The sequence below is a fragment of the Dasypus novemcinctus genome, chromosome 12 (genome assembly GCF_030445035.2).
Source record: "Dasypus novemcinctus isolate mDasNov1 chromosome 12, mDasNov1.1.hap2, whole genome shotgun sequence".
Lineage (NCBI taxonomy): Eukaryota > Metazoa > Chordata > Mammalia > Cingulata > Dasypodidae > Dasypus > Dasypus novemcinctus.
Window position 1 is genome coordinate 13,127,067 of NC_080684.1, and position 21,384 is coordinate 13,148,450.

Consider the following 21,384-nt stretch of genomic DNA (forward strand, 5'->3'; position numbering starts at 1 on the left):
CTCTCTCGCTCGCTCTGCCCTCGTTGAGACGGTCCCGAGCCTAGAAGCCAGGTACTGGGTGAGTGTTGTTAGGATGGCATCCTCAGACCCAGGCCAGAAATCAGGGACCTAGAAACGACGCCAATCCTTGAGGGCTGAAGGCGCAATACGACGGGGCCTCCGAGCCCCGGAAGCACATCAGGTGGAGTGTGACTGAGAACCTTGCTCCCTAACAGGCTTGCTATATTTTGTTCTCCACATGTATTTCCTTGTGTTTGCCCTTTAGAATTTAGTAAACATTTGCAAAGTTCCAGGGTACTTCACCTCTGATAAGAGAAACCAAGAAAAGAGATTTCTATCTACACCTGAACAGGATCATTAGAGCCTTTACAGGGGTACAACACTTTACATAGCGTAACTTATGAAGTAGGTACTGTTGTTATCCTCACTTTTTAGATGAGGAAATTGAGATGCAGAGAGATTATGTGACTTGTCCAAAGTCCACATATACTAAGTGGTAGAGCAGGGTATTCAAAGTATGGACCTGAAGGAACATTCCTTGACAGAACTGTGGTTATTCTTTCAGGAAGGAATTACTTTAAGCTATTTGGTATTTATTTAATAGCAATTTATGTGTATGCCAAGTGTCATAATGACGTGCTTCTCCCTTTTCATCCCTCCTGATCCTTACTCCCACCAGCTTTGCTAACCATGCTTCTAACATGAGACAAGCTGGAATATGTTAGACAGCATTTTCATTCAACACACATCCAAGAATACAGCTGCTGCTCTTCAATCTAAGAGATGCATTGAAAAAGAAGTTATCTGTCAGTAATTAAAATTATAAGGCTATTAAACTCTAAACCCAGGCAATTTCCTGGAAGAAGAGAACATAGTATTTTCATGGAAAATGATTCACAAATTAAGAAGAAATATGTCTGACTTGAACACTGAGAAAGAGATCTCATGAAAAGTGTTTTGATTAATGAACTTGCTTGAGGAATTATGACTTCTGTGTGCTCTTAGCAACCTGAAAAGCTGAGCTCCTTCTCCTTTTAGACAGACCTTGATTATTTGTGTTTGTGATTTTGCATAATGCAGTGATATCATTCTTGCCATTTTAAACCAATATTGCACATATCATGAGCTTTTGTTTACTTCTCTTTAATGTGTTCATTTAATCATACACAATGAAAACATGGGAAACTCAATTAGCCACACTTACCTGTGATCTAGGTGATGAATGGATAGAATAACTCCCGAATTTAAGTGGGTCTGTTTTAGGGTCACCAAAACAGTAAACTCATGTTTGTTTCTCAGCTTCTGAAAAAACTGTTCAGCTGTACCAGTGGATGCTTTTATACTTCTGGGAGTATCTAAAAAGAAAAAAAAAGTACATTAAGAAGAGACTGGAATCTGGTTTTATAAAGTACCCTTTACAAGTAAAATCTTTCAAAAAAAAAAAAAACTTGATCAGGTAATAATTCATAAATACCAAGTTTCAGACTCTCTTATAAATTATTTCAACAAGTTGCTACATATAATCCAGGAGAGTAAAATCACATGAATTACTGAGTTTATCTTGAGTTTCAGAAATCTTTTTTTCCAAAATGCCACAGAATCAGTCTTATTTGAAGAAAAACACTCCCAAGTTTTCTTTTTACACACCTCCTGTATCCTAGGTACCATAACCATGTCAGTGTATACAATAAGCAAAAAAGATTTACTTGCTAGAATAGTATTTAAAGGACTACATTTGAGCCATTAAGCTTTTTTGACACCTCATGACAGAAAAGGATTTAAATCTTTGTGCCACCTTCCACATTGGTGTCTTTTAGCCAGAAGGCTTGCTATAAATAGATTTTTTAAAAGATCACTGAAATTAGTCACTCTCAGCCTTCTGTGCAGTGTATGAAACATTCAGATCAAATTATCTCACTGTATTTGTTGAAAGAAATAGCTAGACTTAATTCCCATCTCCCTCTCCCCATGATTAGAGAAAGCATAGCCAAGGGAGGTTTGCTTGGAGAAGAGAAACTTTTTACCCCATCTTTCTGCATGATTTAATCTTGTACTCCAATGTCAGGACTCAGAGGACACAGGGAAAGAGGTAGGGATAGAAATGAGGCTGGATTCAGAGGGCAGAAAAAACCTGTATTTCAAGCCATACACTTACTAAGCATAAGTTTCTCCCGTTCACAGTGTATGCAAAGGGCTGATGGGAATCAGAACACAATTTTTGGTGTGATCAAATCATTCTCTGCATTTCTATACTTTAGCCTAAGTAAAGAGTTCTTGATAGGGAACTACTGGCATTTGGAGAGGCACAATCAGTCCTTGGGCAGGACTGTCCTGTGCATTGCAGGACACTTAGCACTCCTAGGTCCCTGATCAGTGACCGTCAGTAGCAACAACTCCACTCCACTACCAGTCCCTGTGATGATCCCCTGCATTTCCAACCATTCCCTGGACGGTGGTACAGCAGAAACCATAGAGAACCACAGCCTTGGTGAAACAGAATCTGTGGAATTAATCCAAAGTTCCCCATCCTTCCAGGCCCACAGATTTATAGGGGGAAATGCAATCCTCCTACTCTATGTTCCTGAATTCACAGACAAATAAGACATGGAGAAGCTCTGAAGACACTCACAAAATAGAAGAGACAAATAAACCCAATGCAATACCATGAAAGTTATCATCCAAATAGGTATGAAGTATCGCTAGATCACAGAAAGAAAAGCTAACATCTTCTGAAGGGATGTCTCATAAAACAGGACATTTGATCAGGAGTTCACCAGGGAGATAAAGAAGGAAAGAGCACTCTATTAACAGGAATAGCTTGCAAAAAAAGCCGAGGAAGTGCAACATGGCAGACATGGTAAATAGGAACCATTGCCAGTGGGGCTAGATAGGAATGCTGGACAGGATGATGCAGGGTCCTGTATGCCAATACACATGCAATAGATACTGCTGTTTCCGTCACTAACATTGATTTACCCTTTTGTTAAAGCAATCAAACATCTTTGTTACTGGGAAAAGACCCTTCCCCACTCTCAGTCTCTGAATTCCTCCATGTTACACTTGGTCATGTGACACAGGCCTACACAATCAGAGCATTACCTATTGCATTTCACATGAACTGGTTCAGGAACAGGCACCCACCCAATCTAGAGCAATGGAATCAGGCTCAGGATATACATTCCAGGTTTTAGGAAAAGTAATGCTTTTGTTGCCAAAAAAGAAACTTCTTCCTTTCCATTGGACATTCACAACTCACTAGCATGACAATAATCTGCAATTTCTGCCATGGTCAACATAATAGTATCTCCTGAGGCTCTATCAGGGATAAGAGGTGGTGTAGTAGATTCCATAAAATTCTTCCTGGGTCCGCAACTTTCTCCTTTCCCAAGAAATCCTAAGAATGTAATTCTGTGCGAATGATTTAATCTAATGTTAAATTTTAATCCATTCTAATTTTATAAAAGTGAATCATGCACAAACTTCATTCCTTCATTTTAATCTGATAGGTAAAAACAAATTAAATTATAAATATTTATTATGACTTTCCCATTTCAAGCAAGGAGAGCTTGAACAGCAGCCTTTGTCTTGCTGAGCAGGATGATAGATGGGGATGCACATGAAAAAAATAGAGAAAGGACTAGATTGAGTACTTAAACAATGATGAGATCCACAGGGAGATCCAAGGATGTGGCCCAAAGAGCTTGAGCCCATATGGCTAGAGAAAAGAAATACAGAACTGTGTGGCAGCTGCCTTACAAAGTGATGCTTAAAGAGTTTTGGGAAGTTTGGTGGTTTGATATGCATAGAAAACCTTCAGTAAATTTCTATATTATGTTCCATTGCTTTAGGAGTCAAATTTGGAGATAGTGGGGATGTTGTATGATTTTTATTCATTTTGGTTTGTTTTCAGATGAAATGACATGGGGAGATTGGCTTTAAAGGGAAATGAATAAGAATCTAAAAGAATGGGTTGCATTTGAGTATCATTAGTAAAAATCTAAAACACCATGATTGAAAACATGGTAAAGGAAACCAGACATGGAAAGAAACCATTAAATAAATAAAACCTGATCACTTTGCATTTTGAAATTTTTCTCTGGTGGACATTTCTTCTCTGGAAGATTACTTGGATAAAAAAACATGGAAATAGAGAGTATACTTGAGAAGCTTGGAAATTAAGGTGATAATTGGCTTTTATATTTCACATATTTTAAACATCCCATTTTGACATCCCTAAACTAATTTTTCCTATGTTCAGTTGATTTTTGTAGCCTTTATAGATAAGGGTGATGCAGAGCTGTGGGTCCTTGAACTGCTAGGCAGGCTGAGTGAACACCAAGGTAGCAGGGGTTTTTAATTGAGGTGCTTAAGGAAGTCCCTAAGAACTCCTGAGAGAAGAACCTTTCTCCATCCCCCAGAGTAGTCAGTGGTATGCCATGGAGCATTGGATTTGAAGCTTAATTCACTGAGGATAGGATAACTTACCCTGTCTAACTTCTTCTCCCAGCCCATAACCTTCCTGTTTTGCTCCCTCTGTGAAATCAGGTGACTTGAACAAAGAAGGGGCCCTTGGCACAGACATGGCCAGCAGAAGCCCCATTTGCCCAGGGTGGTCTCCTTACCTGGTATTTCCAGTTCAGGGGCCCAGTACATAGGTTTTTAAGTTGGATGTGACAAGATGAGCACCTACAGGCACTACAGGTCATGATTACATAATAACTTTCAGCTATCTGTCAACAGAACACTATCTCCCACCCACCTCCACCCCCACCCTAATAACACTGAAATCTGTTTTCCCCTTAGGAACATGTTTTTTCAGAAATTCATTATGTCTGAGCCCAGGAAGGGCTTGACTGGGGCCTGAAATTTGTGAGTGTCATCAGAACAAAAGGAGAGGTTAGATTCAGGAGATATTTAGAAAGTAGATGTGGTGGTCTGAGTCTTTTATGGAACCCAGAAAATTATGTTCATAAGCTTACCCATTCCTGTGGGTGTATACCTATTGTAGGTGGGACCTTCATTTTTATTAGATCACTTGAGTAAGGTATAGTCCAGGGTGGGTCTTAATCTTCTTACTGTAGTCCTTTAGAATGGGATAAATCTACAGAGAAAGAAGGCTCCAGAGACAGAGAGGAACCCACAGCAGCTGAGAGAGAAAGCCAGAGAACAAGGAGCTGAAATCAACAGAACCCAGGAGAGTGGAAGCCAGAAGCTGAAGGCAACAGAGCCCAGAAGAGAAGGCAGAGACTGGTAGATGCCACCATGTGCCTGATCACCCACAGCTGCAGTCCAGGAAGAAAGCATCTCCTGATGAAGCCTTGATCTGGACACTTTCACAGCCTCAGAACTGTAAGCCTATCAGTTAATAAATCCCCATTGTAAACGCTAACCATATTTGGTATATTGCAGTGACAGCCTTTTAGCAAGTCAAAACATATTTAAAGAACTTGATCACTGATAAAACGCATGCAAGTAGTAAAAGAAAAGAGGAAAGATGAAGGTGGATCCAAAGTGTCTAGCTTCAGAGACTAGGTGAAAGGAAATGCAGCAGGAGCATGATGGAGCCCAGATGCAATTTCAGTTTTAGAAAGACTAAGTTTGAGGTGGTATAGGACATGATGTGGAAGTGTCCAATAGGAGCTGACAGCTACAAAATTTGATCTCATGAGGTCAAGATTGGAGATATAGGTTAGAAGTCAAAATTGTGTAATACTACATTTTTCTCCTTTGAACACATATTTTATTTTATCCTCACACAGTTCTAGATAGGTGACAGGGGTAACTATTACTACTTCCTTTTTCAATGCATAAAACAAGCCATGGGAAAAAACCTGAGAGTCACCCAAAGACACCCAGTGAGTGAAAGATCTAATAGAGATGACAATTTCTGGTCAAGTATTCTTTCCACTAAATTGCACTGCTTCCTGAACACAGCTCCTTTATCCATGTTTAACTGCCACATACAAATCAGCAAATAAGAGAGCACCAACACAAAGTAATCCAGAAAAAAGCAATTACATAAGATAACATTTTCAGTTTCTTAAGTGACTAGATTACATTGATTTTTAAGAAAGGTCACTTTCTTCATTTGCATTTTCATTTGCCAATCTGTAAACTTAACTTTCCTGCCTTCTATGTTCATCTTTAGGATTACATAATATTCAGAAAGACTTCTAGTTTCCCTTCTTATTATTATAGGACCTAATTCTGGTACACACCAGAAAATCAGTTCAAATAAGCCATTGTGTGAGAATTAACTTTATTTTATCTTTGCTATGATTTAAGATTTCAGAAGCAAAAATGTGATTAAAATATTTATTAAGAAACTTCTCAGCAAGGCTTCCTGTTATAAACAAAACATAGAAGAAGAAAAAAAATAGTAGTAGTTACAAGAAAAAACTCTGAATCCAAAACCAAAGATTTCAATTCCAGCTTTGCAAATTATTAGCTATGCCTGGCATGTACGAAATACTATGTGTTGGCTCTTAGGATTATGATACTTATTGTTAGTCCACAAAACAAGTAAAGAGACTGTGGAACCCATTAAAATTATCAAGACCTGTAACGCCTTTGTGGTGATTTTAAGTAACCCAAAGTCAGCCACAAAATACCAGTTTCCAAGTTTTAATAATTAATGTAAACATTTCTGGCAATCAAAGTATTCTTTTTTTCTCTCTCTTTATTTTTTTTAAATGTTGCATTCAAAAAATATAAGAGGTTCCCATATACCTCAAACCACTATCACCCCACTCCTCCCACATCAACAACGTCTTTCAGCATCGTGGCACTTTCATTGCATTTGGTGAATACATTTTGGTACACTGCTGTACCACATAGATAATGGTTTACATTGTAGTTTACACTCTCCCCAGTCCACCTAGTGGGCCATGGCAGGACATACAATGTCCAGCATCTGTCCCTGCAGCACCATCTAGGACAACTCCAAGTCCTGAAAATGCCCCCACATCATATCTCTTCTTCCCTCTCTCTACCCTCAGCAGCTACCGTTACCATTTTCTCCACATCAATGCTACAATTTCTTCCCTTACTAATCACAATAGTTCCATAGTATAATATCAGTAAATCAACTCTAATCCATACTCTATTCCTCCATCCTGTGGACCCTGGAATGGTTATGTCTACTCCACCTCTATATCGAGAGGAGGCTTAGATTCCACATGGATGATGGATGTAATTCTCCTGCTTGCAGTTGTAGGCACTCTTGGCTCTCTGGTGTGGTGGCTGACCTTCACCTCCCTGTTAGCTGGCCAGGGTAAATTCAATAAACCAGAGGATAGGAGTTGCAAGTCTGCTGAGGCTCAGGGCCTGGCTGTCACATGTCCAGAGATTCAGGTCTCCTGAGTATACACCAACCCCAGCACCAACCACAGGTCCAGTAAAAGTGACAGAAGAGGTAAGTGTAGAAAGGTCACATCTGAGCCCAACTCCATCACACTTAGGAGCACAAACTCCAAAGTAGAGCCAACTGACATGGCACTGAACTCCAGAGCCATCTGCCTTGACCATAGAACCTGTGGGTCTCTGTAGCCCTCAGGAGAACCAGTACCTGAAGTTGTATCTACTTTGGCTGTCTCTGGGACCCTGCTAAGGTGTGCGTAAGTGTGACCCCTCTGATGCCCTCCCAACTCTTTTTCAGAGACTCATAACCATATAAACTCATTTGTCCTTTCCATTTCCCCCTTTTATTCAAGGTCAAAAAGCAGTTTTTAACACCTGATAATACATGTAGGCTGAGACATTCTGCTGGTCTGAGTTGACTCTTTTATTCAAAGTCTTTTTCTAGTTACATCATCAGCTGGGGCACGGTAATAATTCCTCAGTGCCAGGGAGGCTTATCCTCAGGAGTCATGGCCCACACTGGGGGGGTGGGGGTGGGGGGAAGGTAATGCATTTACATGCTGAGTTTGGCTTAGAGAGTGGCCACATTTGAGCAACATGGAGGCTCTCAGGAGGTAACTCTTAGGCACCCTGCAGCTCTAGGCCTAGTTGAAATTTAAGGCACACAGACTCATAAGCATAGTCATCAGTATCAAGGGATCATTATTGAACCATCCTTCTTTATTGGTCTTTGCCATTGCACTTGGGGGATTGTTGCTGTTCCATTGGGGAATTTGATAGAGCTCCCCTGGCTAGGAACTCAGCACTCCCTCAGTTGTCATTTTTAACTAGAACTACTATGAAAATATCTAAATATTTTTATGTACCCTGTATACATGCCGTGGAGAACTCCTTCCCAACCATGTGTCCCTCATCAATAACACCCCACACCAGTATTCCTCCCCTGCCATAGTTGAACTTCTGCGTGGTCCAAAACTTCTTCAAAAATGAAGCCTAATATATTGCCAAGTTCCATTAAGAGTAAAATGGAATCTTAAATAAAGCTCAGCCCACCACTCTCTGTTTCTAAAGAACTATGAATGATGATTCATTTATGGGCAAAACCATTGTAAACTGAATTTCTTTTTAAAGCAGGAAAGGATCATTTGAATTGCCTCTTCAGAGAAAAAGAAGCTGAGAAAGGGAGACTTGAGAAGTTGCTACTAAGTCCTATGGAAAAACTTATTAACACACCCATGCTGCACTGGGTCTTTTTAATTGGAGAACTGTGTGAGGTTAAGCAAAAAAGTCCCACTAAGCAACCAACTAGTGGAATTTTAAAGCAACTATTAATAAATAATGAAGAAGCTCAGAAGAAATTACATCAAAATACTCAGTTTCAGTCAAGGGACTACCAGGATGCAGTGGTGAGTTTGTATGTGGATGTGTTAAAAATTTCTAGGGATTTAAACAATGTGCTATGTATTCCCCATAAACATTGTTAAAAGAAGAAAGATGCAAGAGAGGATGAAAAAAAGGGAGAAAGGGGAAAGAAAGTTATTTCTAAACGAGACCATAGCTTAGTGCATTTGTATATGTGCATTTACTGAAAAGCAGGGTCAGGCTGGAGCTTCTTCAAATATTTTTAGTGAGTCAGTAGTACAAATAATGAGAAAGTATTTGTCCATCGTCCAATAACAAAGAAATAGGTAAGAATTAGTTCTTCCTTTTGTACTTAAACGGTATCACTACAATTGCCATCATGAATCAAATAAGTCTGTTCCCACTGGCAGTTCTCTATCCCATCTGCAGTGTGTAAAAACCTGAATTTGATTTGTTCCTGCACAACCAGACTAATAAAATTACCAATGCAAATTCAATTATAAATCTTTCTAATTTCAGATGTAGAACGAGTTGATTTAGAATGTTCCAAAGATACCAAATTACCATTTTTTCAGTCTTTAACTATGAAAATTTGTTGCCTTCTAAATCGGGTTACAAATATACTGTTAGTACTATTATTATAGTTATTTTCTATTGTTATTACTCTCTCTTTAATGAATATATTCCTTTATAGTGCTAAATTCCCAAGGAAAATAATGACAATTTAAAGCCAGTAAAATTTGATTAACACTATACAGTTTGTAAAGCCTTCAAATATGAACAAAATAATTTAAGCCTCACAGTTACTTTATTTTTTTGTTTTATTTTTTTTCTTCTTTATTTTCTTTTAAATGTTACATTCAAAAAATATGAGGTCCCCATATACCCCCCACCCCACCCACACCACCCCTCCCACATCAATAAACTCTTCCATCATTGTGGCACATCCACTGCACCCAGCGAATACGTTCTGGAAAACCGCTGCAGCACATGGACAGTGGTCCACATTGTAGTCCACACTCTCCCCCCGTCCACCCAGTGGGCCACAACAGGACACACAACGTCCAGCATCTGTCCCTTCAACACCACCCAGGACAACTCGAAATCCTGAAAATACCTCCACACCATATCTCTTCTTCCCTCTTTCGACCATCAGCAGCCGCCATGGCCACCCTCCACACATCACTACTACAATTTCTTCCCTTACTAATCACAATAGTTCCCCAGCAGAACACCAGTAAGTCCACTCTAATCCATACTCTATTCCTCCATCCTCTGGACCCTGGGATGGCTATGTCCAGTCCCCCTCTACATCAAGAGGGGGTTTAAATTCCACATGGATGATGGATTCTCCTGCTTGCAGCAAGCCTCCCAGTTACTTTAAATATATGGTATTATTAGTTCCATAATAAAAGAAACTGCAGATGAGGAAACAGAGGCATAAGGAAGTCAAAACACCTCCAATAATCACCCTAAGTGGCTCAAAATCAGGGTTTATTTCTATGAACTTACTATATTAGGAAATATCAAAAGCAACAACAAGATATAGGGATAAACCCCCCAAATTCAAATGGCAGAGCCAGGCTCCCACCCCAGACCCATGTGCTTCCTTTTACAGGGGACTGTCCCACCACCACCACAGTGAAGCACACCATGGGGACAGATAACCTCATTCTAAGTTAATGGCTATATCAATATATTTGGAAGACAAAGAAACCAATTTCTGTTGCTCTCCAGATCAGGCATTTCAAATATATTAAAACTACAAAATCTGCAAAACCACTCCCATCAGGTAATCCCTCAGTTAGACACCCTAATCTAAACTATTGGGATGTAAACTGTACTGGATTTTAAAACACTATGCCTAAAAAGTAAAGTTGATGTTTCAGATTTTGTTACAAGGTAATTGGGCAAAACGTATGAGTGATCCAAATCCACATCTAATGATACCTCATTGTCACACTAGATATCTATGTACTCTTACATTACTAGGTCAAAAGAGTGCAAGGGTACACACCCTTAGAAAACACAACTTGAACATTCTCCTTCTAAGTTTTTATTTCCATTAAACCACCTGGGGTACCAACAAAAGCCTCAAAAGTTTCTTTCAGAAAGGGGATATGGCTCAAGCAATTGGGCTCCCGTCCACCATACAGGAGATCCAGGGTTTGATACCCAGGGTCTCATGGTAAAGTCAAGCTGGCCCATGTGGAGTGCTGCCCCACACAGGAGTGCTGGCCCACACAGAGAGCTGGCACAGTAAGATGACACAACAAAAAGAGACACAAAGGAGAGAGAATAAGAGATGCATTAGACTGGGGTGGTAGGTGGTGCAAGAGAACGATCACCTCTCTACCACTCCGGAAGGTCCCAGGATCGGTTCCTGGAGCTGCCCAATGTGAATACAAGCAGACACAGAAGAACACACAGCAAATGGACACAGACAGCAGACAGTGGAAGAAGGGGGAAGAAATAAATAAATAAATCTTTTTTAAAAAAAAGTTTCTTTCAAATCTGCAACTAATTATAATTTTTTCAATGCATAATAAGTATATGTATTTTCAGATACCATTTACAAAAATAACTGTAGGCTTAATGTTAATACCCAACAACATAAAAGCATGCATGCATAATACAATTAAAAATCAGAATTGTAAGCATTAACCAAGCAAAGAAACAAAGGCAAACAAGCAAAAAAAAAAAAACCAACCAGACTCTACTTGAGCACCTAGCAAATAAACAAAATGTAAGTCAATATGACTTGCTTGTTAGAACATTCATTAATAAAATAGAACAAAATGTAGTCAGGATATAAAGGAGCTACAAGTAAAAAAAGACCTCTCTCTTTGGGAGCTCAAAATCAAGGCATTAAAATTTGACATATAATACAAATTATTAAGATGATTCTACCTTCCTTATTTTGATACCATGCTAACAAACAACTTCTTTTTTCTCTCACTTCTAAAGATGCTTTAGATTACATAAATGTTACTTTAAAAATATAGGGGATTCCTTCATTCCTCATCCTTTCCCCCTCCCACACTTTGCCACATTAACATCTTTCATTAATATAGTACATTTGTTACAACTGATGTACACATATTGAAGCACTGTCACTAACCGTGGACTTAGTTTACATTATATTAATAGTTTACACTCTGCCCTACACAATTTTACAGGTTATGACAAAATGTATAATGGCCTGTATCCATCATTGCAATGTCATGCAGGACAAGTTCAATGTCTCGAAAATGCCCCTATTTTTTCCTCTCCTTTGCCTCAGAATTATCAGTGGCCACTGCCTTCATATCAATGATACAAGTTCTTCTATTGCTAGAGTAATAATGTCTATAATAGAATAATCATCTACTTTAGTCCATTGTTCATTTCCCAATCTTTTTTTATTATCTTTCCTCTTTTTTTTTAGAAGATACATAGATCATGCAAAATGTTACATTAAAAAATATAAGGGGTTCCATATAACTCCACTCCCCACCCACACTCCTCTCACATCAACAACTTTTTTCATCAGTGTGGCACATTCATTGCATTTAATGAACACATTTTGGAGCACTGCTGCACAGCATGGATTATAGTTTACACTGTACTTTACACTCTCTCCCAGTCCAGTCAGTGGGTTATGGCAGGTTATATGATGTCCTCCTTGTGTCCCTGCAGTATCATTCAGAAGAACTTTAAGTCCCAAAAATGCCCCCATATCACACCTCTTCTTCCCTTTCCCAGCCCTCAGCAACTCCTGTGGCCATTATCACCACATCAATGATACAGTTTCTCCCATTCCTAGAATCACAAAACTCTATAGTAGAATACCAGTAAGTCCATTCTAATCCATATTTTATTCCTCCATCCTGAGGATCCTTGGATGGCAATGTCCACTCCACCTCTAAATCAAGAGAGGGCTTAGATCCCATATGGCTGATGGATGGGATTCTCCTGCTTCCACTTGTGGACTCTCTTGGTTGATCAACCTCACCTCCCTCTTAGCTGACCTAGGTAAGTCCAATGAACTGGAGAGTAGGTGTTGCAACTCTGCTGAGGCTCAGGGCCCAGTTGGTACATGGACAATCCAGAGGTTCAGTCTCCTGAGCATATACCAACCCTAGCGCCAACCATGGGTTCAGTAAAAGTGGCAGAAGAGGCATGTGTAGAGAGGTCTCATCTGAGTCCAACCCCATCACACTCAGGAGCACAAACTCCAAAGTAGGGCCCACTGGCAAGGCTCTGAACTCCAGAGCCATCTGTCATGACCGTGGGACCTGGATGTCTCCATAGTCCTCAGGAGCACCACTGTCTGGGGTTGTATCTACTTTGGTTGTCTCTGAGATCCTGCTGAGACATGTTTAAGTGCAACCCCTCTGATGACCTCCTGACTCATTTTGAGGATTTTGTGATGGTGATGCCCATGCCTCTAACTGAGAGGGGGCTTGGATCCATGGGGCAGATGGATGGAACTTTCTTGACAAGCTCCCTTCTGATACTAATTTGGATTCCTGGGTACAGTCTCCTTCAGAGAAAGCAGCATTGATAAACTAGTATGAGAATTCTGGTTCAGTTCAGTATTATCATTCTCACTGTAGATTCAAATTAAAATTTGCGCTTGAGTTTATAATCAGATTAATGCTATTGGCTAGTGGGAAGCAGTCCCTCAAAACCTCATCAGTGAAGTTACCAGCAGTTTTGATCCCAACAGAGAGGGCAAACCAGCATAAACAGTCTTCCTCTTTATCATCTCTTCTTCTAACTGCAAAACTGCTCAAGAATAGACTCAAATAAGTATTAAGCAAATGAAAGTAACGATGATGATGACAATGATGACGGGGATAGAGATGATGATGACTTCATCCACACCCAATGGACTGGCTGCACTCCTCTGTTGATCCTGCCTCATTACCTGTGTACTGCAGCCTCTACAACACCATTTGAACCTATGTAGCAGATTTAAGAATCATTAATTCAGTAGACCTTCATTCAAATGAATCCAAAAGTTATATCAAATTGAACCCAGACCGGATGTCCACCAATTTTCAACTAATATCATGGGTAAATGTCTTAAATACAGAAGTAAAATGAACAAATTCATGAATGATCATAATTTACAGGTTATACTCCCTTCTTGAGTAAAGCCATTGAAACCCTGAATAACTGAAATATTTGAATTTTTAAAAACAAACAAAAATCTTACATTGTCACCCAAGTCCTACCCTTAACAGCAGATGAAAAGGCTCAACTGCGCCTTCATACACTGACACCAGTTATCGGTGCACAAGTTATTCCTTAAATTAAAAAATTACTTACCTTAACATGTAAGTGTATAATTGCATGAATTTCAGGTTTTTCTCTCTCTTGTAAATTATCACAAATGTAGTAACTAGCTATAACTTAAACACATATATAATTACTGTTTTTAAAGAGCTACTTTGGTAAAAAAGTAACCATAAACTCAAAAGAGAAAATTCTTTAGAATGAAAACTGAACTACAAGTCATTCTTTTATTTCTTTGAGGTTTGATCAAATATATATACAGTCCCTGAGAAGGTTAAGATGGAAAAAACATGTCCATTCAAAATATTTCCCAGTTTTTTTCCTTGGTTTTTACCAGAATGATTAGTGTAGAAAGAAAGAAGAAGACATAACAGGATCAAGGAGAGATTTCTATTTTATATCTATATACATATATATACATATATACACATACATATGTATGTACATCTTTAACATTTGATTGATTCCTATTGACAGAAATAAGGAAAGAATGAAGCTCTATAAAACATTTTTACATCTCTCAATGGGTAGAGGCCCATACAATGAGCGGGAAGGTGTTGTACTCCCATCCTGGGGAGGCCCGATGTTCTCAAACAGAAGGGAGGGTGTCTCTACAGAACATGGGTGACTCCCAATGGGAGAGGACAAACTAGTGTGTCAAGCCCTCAGCATTGTTGCAAGTATATCTATGAATCTTGTCCTTCAAGCAGTGAAGCTTGGGTGTCACTGCGGGCCCTGAGGGGAGGGGGAGAGAGGAATAGAATAGATGGAAGAGGGGATAACCAGGGGGCAATGGAAGTGTTCTGCATGATAGTGCAATTATAGATGCAGGCCACATTAAATTTCACCAAAAATTTATAAAAGCGTATAGTCTAAAATGTAAACCATAATATAACTATGGTTAGTAACTATGTTTCAATATTTGCACATCAGTTGTAGCAAATGTAACATCCACATGTAAAAAGATCATTGCTGGGAAAAAGGGAAAAGGGGGAGAATGTTGGGGTACATGGGAGACCCCTATATTCTATATCTGACTTTACTGTGACCTAAAACTCTTTTGAAGACATAATAAAAAAAAAAAAAGATGTAAGATCTGAGGAAGAAATGGAAGAGATTGCCTTGCCACTGTACATACTGGACAACACATATTCCAGTGATGAAACACAAAATACCAAAAAAAATTTTATGGTATTTTTCATTTTTTTAATACCCCAATTAATTTTTTTTACTTTATTTTAGTTTTTCTAAACTATTACGTATTTTATAACTGATCTTTAAACCACTACTATTTCATTTTTCCTATTAATTGAATTTGGCAATACATTAGGCTTTGGATATGTTCGGATGTTTGTTAGGTATTGACATCATAGTGGGCAGAGTTTCACACAAGAACTGAGGGAGCGCTGAGATCCCATCCTGGGGAGCTCTGTTGCATTCCCCAGTGGAACAGCAACAATCCCCCAGGTGCATGAGCAAAGACCAGTGAAGAAGGATAGTCCAATGATGGGCCCTTGATACTGATGACTATGCTTGTGAGCCTGTGTGCTTGAAATTTCAACTAGTCCTAGAGCTGCAGGGTGCTAAAGAGTTACCTCCTGAGAGCCTCTATGTTGCTCAAATGTGGCCACTCTCTAAGACAAACTCAGCATAAAAATGCATTACCTTTCTCCCAGCATGGGACATGACTCCTGGGGATCAGCTTCCCTGGCACTGGGGGATTACTACTAAGCACTGGCTGCTGGTAATACAATTAGAAAAAGACCTTGAATAAAAGGGGGAAACGGTAAAGACAAATGAGTTTATATGGCTAAGAGACTTGAAAAGGAGTCAGGAGGTCATCAGAGGGGTCGCGCTTATGCACATCTCAGCAGGATCTTAGAGACAGCCAAAGCAGATACAACTCCAGGCAATGGTGCTCCTGAGGGCTTTGGAGATACCCAGATCCTATGGTCATGGCAGATGGCTCTGGAGTTCAGGGCCTTGCCAGTGGGCCCTACTTTGGAATTTGTGCTCCTGAGTATGATGGAGCTGGACTCAGATGTGACTTCTCCACACCTGCCTCTTCTGTAACTTTTACTGAACCTGTGGTTGGTGCTGGGGTTGGTGTATGCCCAGGAGACTTGAATCTCTGGACTGTCCATGTGCCAACTGGGCCCTGAGCCTCATCAGAACTGCAACACCTAAGCTCCGGTTCACTGGACTTACCCAGGTCAGCTAAGAGGGAGGTGAGTATGGTCAACCATCATACCAAAGTACTGAGAGAGTCTACAAGTGGAAGCAAGAGAATCCCATCCATCAGTCATGTGGGATCTAAGCCCTCTCTTGATTTAGAGGTAGAGTGGGCATCACCATCCCAGGATCCTCAGGATGGAGGAATAAAATATGGAGTAGAGTGGACTTATTGGTATTCTACTACAGAATTATTGTGACTCTAGCAATGGAAGAAATTATATCATTGATGTGGAGATAGTGGCCATGGGAGTTGCGGAGGGCAGAAGGGAAGAAGAGATGTGATATGGGGGCATTCTCAGGATTTGGAGTTGTCCTGAATGATACTGCTGGGACAGATGCAGGATATTAATATCCTGCCACAACCCACTAAATGGACTGGGAGAGAGCATAAAGTACAATGTAAACTATAATCCATGCTATGTAGCAGTGCCCCAAAATATATTCATCAAATGCAATGAATTTACCCCACTAATGAAAGAAGTTGTTTATGTGGGAGGAGTAGGGGGTGTGGGGAGTGGGGGATATGGAAACTCCTTACAATTTTTAATGTAAAAAAAAAAATGTGAAGGTTATGAATTGCGCACCCTTGGAATGCAAAAGCAGATTTTCAAGGATTCTTTGCTGACTAGCCAGAGATAGTATGTGGTGCCCCATCAATTATGCAGCAGTGGAATGCTGAAATGCACAATTTGACCTGAGACATCAATTTGGGGAATTTACTCTGCTTTTATCCTTCTTTAATTAAAATAGTCAAGTAATTTCAAAATAACAAGGTACCAAAATATCAGTTATCATGATTAATTGCCCTACCAAAATTGACAAGATTTTTTTATTATTTTCACAAGAAGATGCAAAAAATTATTTAAAAATACAAAAACATATTATAATCCTTTTTCTCAATCCAGCTTTTCAGACACTTGCCCTCATGTCTGCCCCTGCCTTGTGTCCCTTGGCACTACCTCTGCCTTCACCGTCCCTTAGTTTCTGACCCAGTTATGATGAAAATCAGGAGTGGGATTTGGAATTTAAGTATTGTTCCTCAGAATTTCAACAAGAGCAAGCTCTGGGCATTTGTGCAGCCCCTAAAATAAAGCATGTCCCAGCCCCATTGTGTTGGCCACATCTACAAAGTTGAGCTTCTGCTTCAGTTTCGCAGCCTAGAACTCTACATTCTGCCCTGCACACCCATCTGCTTGGCTGAGGCTCTGCTGCTTTGCCAGGATCTTGCCAAATCTCTCCCTGCTGCCCCACAGGAAAGGATGAATCCTACTAGAAAATATCAGAAAGCTAGACTTACCAAATGATGCCTGCCTGACTCTGAGCTTTGGGGGCCGCTTGACTTGCTCTCATATCAGGCTGGTACCACCCAACTCCCACTCAGCCTCCCTACTCTGTTGCAACTCCCACCTTCCCCCTCTTGACGTTTTTCACATACCTGTAAATTTTTCAGAACTAAATGCACTATGTAAATGCTGATACTACCCCTGGGTAAATTCAGGAGATTCACTTACTATCTAAGGTAATCTCTGGACTTCACCTTACTAGAAGCTATATACTTTCCAGGGCTGATTTACTGATTACCAGAAGCCTTATGCCTGATCCCATCGGTCTTGTGCCTCTCCCCGTTTTAAGGCTTGGATTTCTCTGTAAGCACCCATTCCTTGGCTAAGGATTGCCTGAAGTTTCCTACTTACTTAAATTAATTCAACAAATATATACTAATATACACTTACTATAAGCTTGGAATATATATATGTAATGTAATGTATAACAAAATATTACTATATATATGTGTATGTGTGTGTGTGTGTGTATATACATATATAATGACAACGGAAATTCAGCACTGAAAACAGGAATGATCCAGTACTATGAACTATCTAGCTCACCGTGGCAAACTGCTAATTATCTTTCTTTTTTTTTTTTTTTTTAGGCCAATAAAAAGAATTTATTTGGGAAATGGGGGGAAATGGGAGAGAGACAGAAATACACACCAAGATTTGGTGCAGGCCCTCTGGGCAAAGAGAGCTTATCTTCCTTTTAGTAATGGAACTCTCTCCTTTTATCAAGGTACATTGTTGCCAGTTTAGAAACTAACCTGTCCAGTCCTCTTTGCAGCTAAAGTGACCAGGTGACATAGTTCTGACCAATCGGATGTGAGCAAAAGTGATATTTGGTACAATCTAGATCATATGATTAAAAAGGAAACTGATTGCCTTCCACCCTCCTTGCCCTCAGAATCGGAGCGGGATGTGGCGGAAGGGTGAGGACAGGGTGTTGTGGAGCTAGAAGTCAGAAGAAAAGCTGGGTCCTTGAACGAGCTCCAGAGGCAGTGCTGCCCATCTGCCCTGGACAATCTGCCTACCACCAGGTTATTATGTGAGAGAGAATTCAACTTCCTTTCTTAAAGGAACTTAGCCTATTCCCTAACTAATATGCTCCCAAAGTTTCCCCTGATTCTTTCAGGTATTCCTCTGGAATGCCATTCTTTAAAACAAGGATCAGCAAGGTTTTCCTGCATAAACATTTTAGGATTTGCAGACTACAAGCATCTGTAGCATATTCTTTAAAAAAAAAAAAATTCCTGTAAAAATGTAAAAAACCACTCTTAGTTCAAGGGGCCATGTATAAACAACCCCTAAGTTTGGCCAGTGGGGCTGGAGTATGCCAACTTCTAGAAGGAACAAATACAATTTCCTAGATAAATTGTAATTCTTTTATCTCTTTAGTTGGCCTTATTTTAGTCTAGAAAGGGAGACCAAAATTAACAAGTACAAAACAATTTGATGAAAGAATTAGAGTACTACATACTATGGAAGGTGAATGATTCCTGGTGACAAGTTTCTATATGCATATATTTTTAGTGTATCCTATCCTGCCTCAGAGTGTGATAAGCTTTCTGAGTGCAAGGAGCAATTTTGTAATTCTTTCAGCACAGTGGGCTGCATATATAAAAAAATCTATAAGTGTGACCAATTGTCTGGTTCATTGACAACTTTGCCACTGTTCCCAGGCGCTTTCATGACAAAGACCATATTGTTGTCTCCACAAATAACTAAGTAAAATTACAGATTTATTTTGCCTTCAAATATTTCTTGGCATTGTCACCTATTTTCATACAATGATTGCATTTTGATGAAAAAATATAGTAGGTTATAATTCTAATGAACTAAACTAGGATACATACAAAAATATTATTCAGTAGTGTTTTGCATGGTTATTTATAAGGCCTAGCAGGAGTTTAAGGGACAAGTCTTTTAAAGCAGAGGATTCTCTCCTTTCCCCTGAAGATACGAACTGAAGCATCTACCTGGGGCTCCCAGAATTATGAAGAGAACTTAGTCCTTTGTATCATTCTGATACGAGCATGTTCCTAGAAAAAGGGATAATGGAGGGCCTTAGTTAATGGGGGGTAAAAAAATTTTCCCCTCAGATGATAACAGAGTGGCTTGGGATGTTTTTTAGAAATATTAACTTCTGTTATATCAAAAATTTTAATTTCTCATTGAATAGTCAGAAACCGACTCTCAAGCAAAATTAAAACATTTGGATTTCCTGATTTCAGTTCTGCTATCAGTTTTGGGGGTTGTTGTGAGTTGATGTACATAAAATGTTCAGAACCCATATAATTAAATATTCTTAACTTTTCCTTTTATTTAAGATTAAATTTAAAAAAAAACAAAGTCATAATTTGTGAGGTCTACACAGTAGTGTACAGATAATTTCTTTACCATATTTTATAAAATAAAGGAGAACTGGGCATTAAAATCCTGGCATTTGAGACAACCAGAAAGATGGCGGCAGAGTAAGGAGCTCCTAGAGTCAGCTCCTGCTACAGGACAAACGTTAGTAAACACCCAGAAGTATCTGGAGCTAGCTGAAGCACCTGTTTGGGGGCTCCAGGAGGCCAGAAGAGCATCCTGACACATCCTTGAAGGAAAGGCAGGAGGAGACTGCCCATTTGCAGAAAAGAGTCGTAAGTAGAGCGCTTCACGCCATGGAGGCTGGTGCCCAACCTCCACTGGAGGCACAAGCCGCCTCAGGAGCTATTCCGCAGCTGGAATTGAAAGCGCCACTTCCCAAAAATGGGGAGGAAGAAACGGTTGGGCACCAACTCCAGCTACTGGTGAGTAAATTGTGCAGGCTAAAGCATAATCCTGAGAACAGCTAAAGCTTGAGCCTGTCCAAGTCAGAAAGAGGCCAGGAGCTGCCATCATAACTACACACCTGGCACAAGGGGAAGTGGGTGGACTGAAAATCCCAAAGCTGGTGGGGACAGGCTTCTTTCTATCCAGGTCAGATTGAAGCTCTAGCCTAGGCTCCAGCCCCACCTCCAGCAGGGAGGAAGCTGTGGGGACCTGCGGCAGCCTCTCCAGGAAATTACCGGCCAAGATGCAGAGGCTGGTGATTGTCCTACTTTGGTGGCATGAACCGCCCCAGGAGCTGCTCTGTGGCTGGAATTGGAAGCTCCATTTCCCAGAAATGGGGAGGAGGAGACAGTTGGCTGCCGATTTCGGCTACTGATGGGTGTAATCAGCTGGCTAAGATATAATCCTGGGAACAGCTGGGGTGTGAATCTGCCCAAGTCAGAAAGAGACTGGTGGTTGCCATTTTGACCCTGCCCCCAGACTGAGGGGAAGCCAAGCTGACTGAAAATCACAGTGATAGAGGAACTGGTTTCTTTCACCCAGATTGGTCTGCAGCCCAAGAGTAGGCTTCAGCCCCATCTCTGACAGGGATGAGGCCATCAGGCCCTGCACCCACCTATCCAGGTAACTGCAGGTACATTTGGCTGGCACAGACTGAATAATCAAAAGTGTACCAGGGCAACTGCGGTCATCTTGGATCCACATTGCATAGATTTCTGCCCACACCTGCAGCTCCATCCCTGCCCCAGGTAGGGGAGAAAGAGGTGTGAAGCTTCATCAGTCTCTCTGGGCAACTACAGTCTAGGACTGCACGACTTGTATTATTCCACAGGGCTGTGATTCTGTCCCTACCCCTGCCAAAGGAGAAAGCTGGAAGCAGTCAGTCCCTGGTGCAATGAGGGCAGCTTGAGCCTCCACACCTTATAGCACCAACTACATCCTTGGCTCCTACTGCACAACCAGCAAGGGAGAAATGACTGGAAGCCCTAAACTAAAG

General features: G+C 40.3%; 1 protein-coding gene across 4 annotated transcripts in view; it reads right to left on the bottom strand.

Moving 5' to 3' along the window:
* Positions 1 to 21,384, bottom strand: part of NELL2 (neural EGFL like 2) — a 526,313-nt gene that overhangs the window by 378,701 nt on the left and 126,228 nt on the right. For all 4 annotated transcript variants that reach the window (XM_004447896.5, XM_058307852.2, XM_004447895.4 and 1 more), the window contains one exon: positions 1,205 to 1,355. In XM_004447896.5, the coding sequence (XP_004447953.2) occupies positions 1,205 to 1,355 (151 nt within the window). The remainder of the gene's footprint in view (positions 1 to 1,204; positions 1,356 to 21,384) is intronic.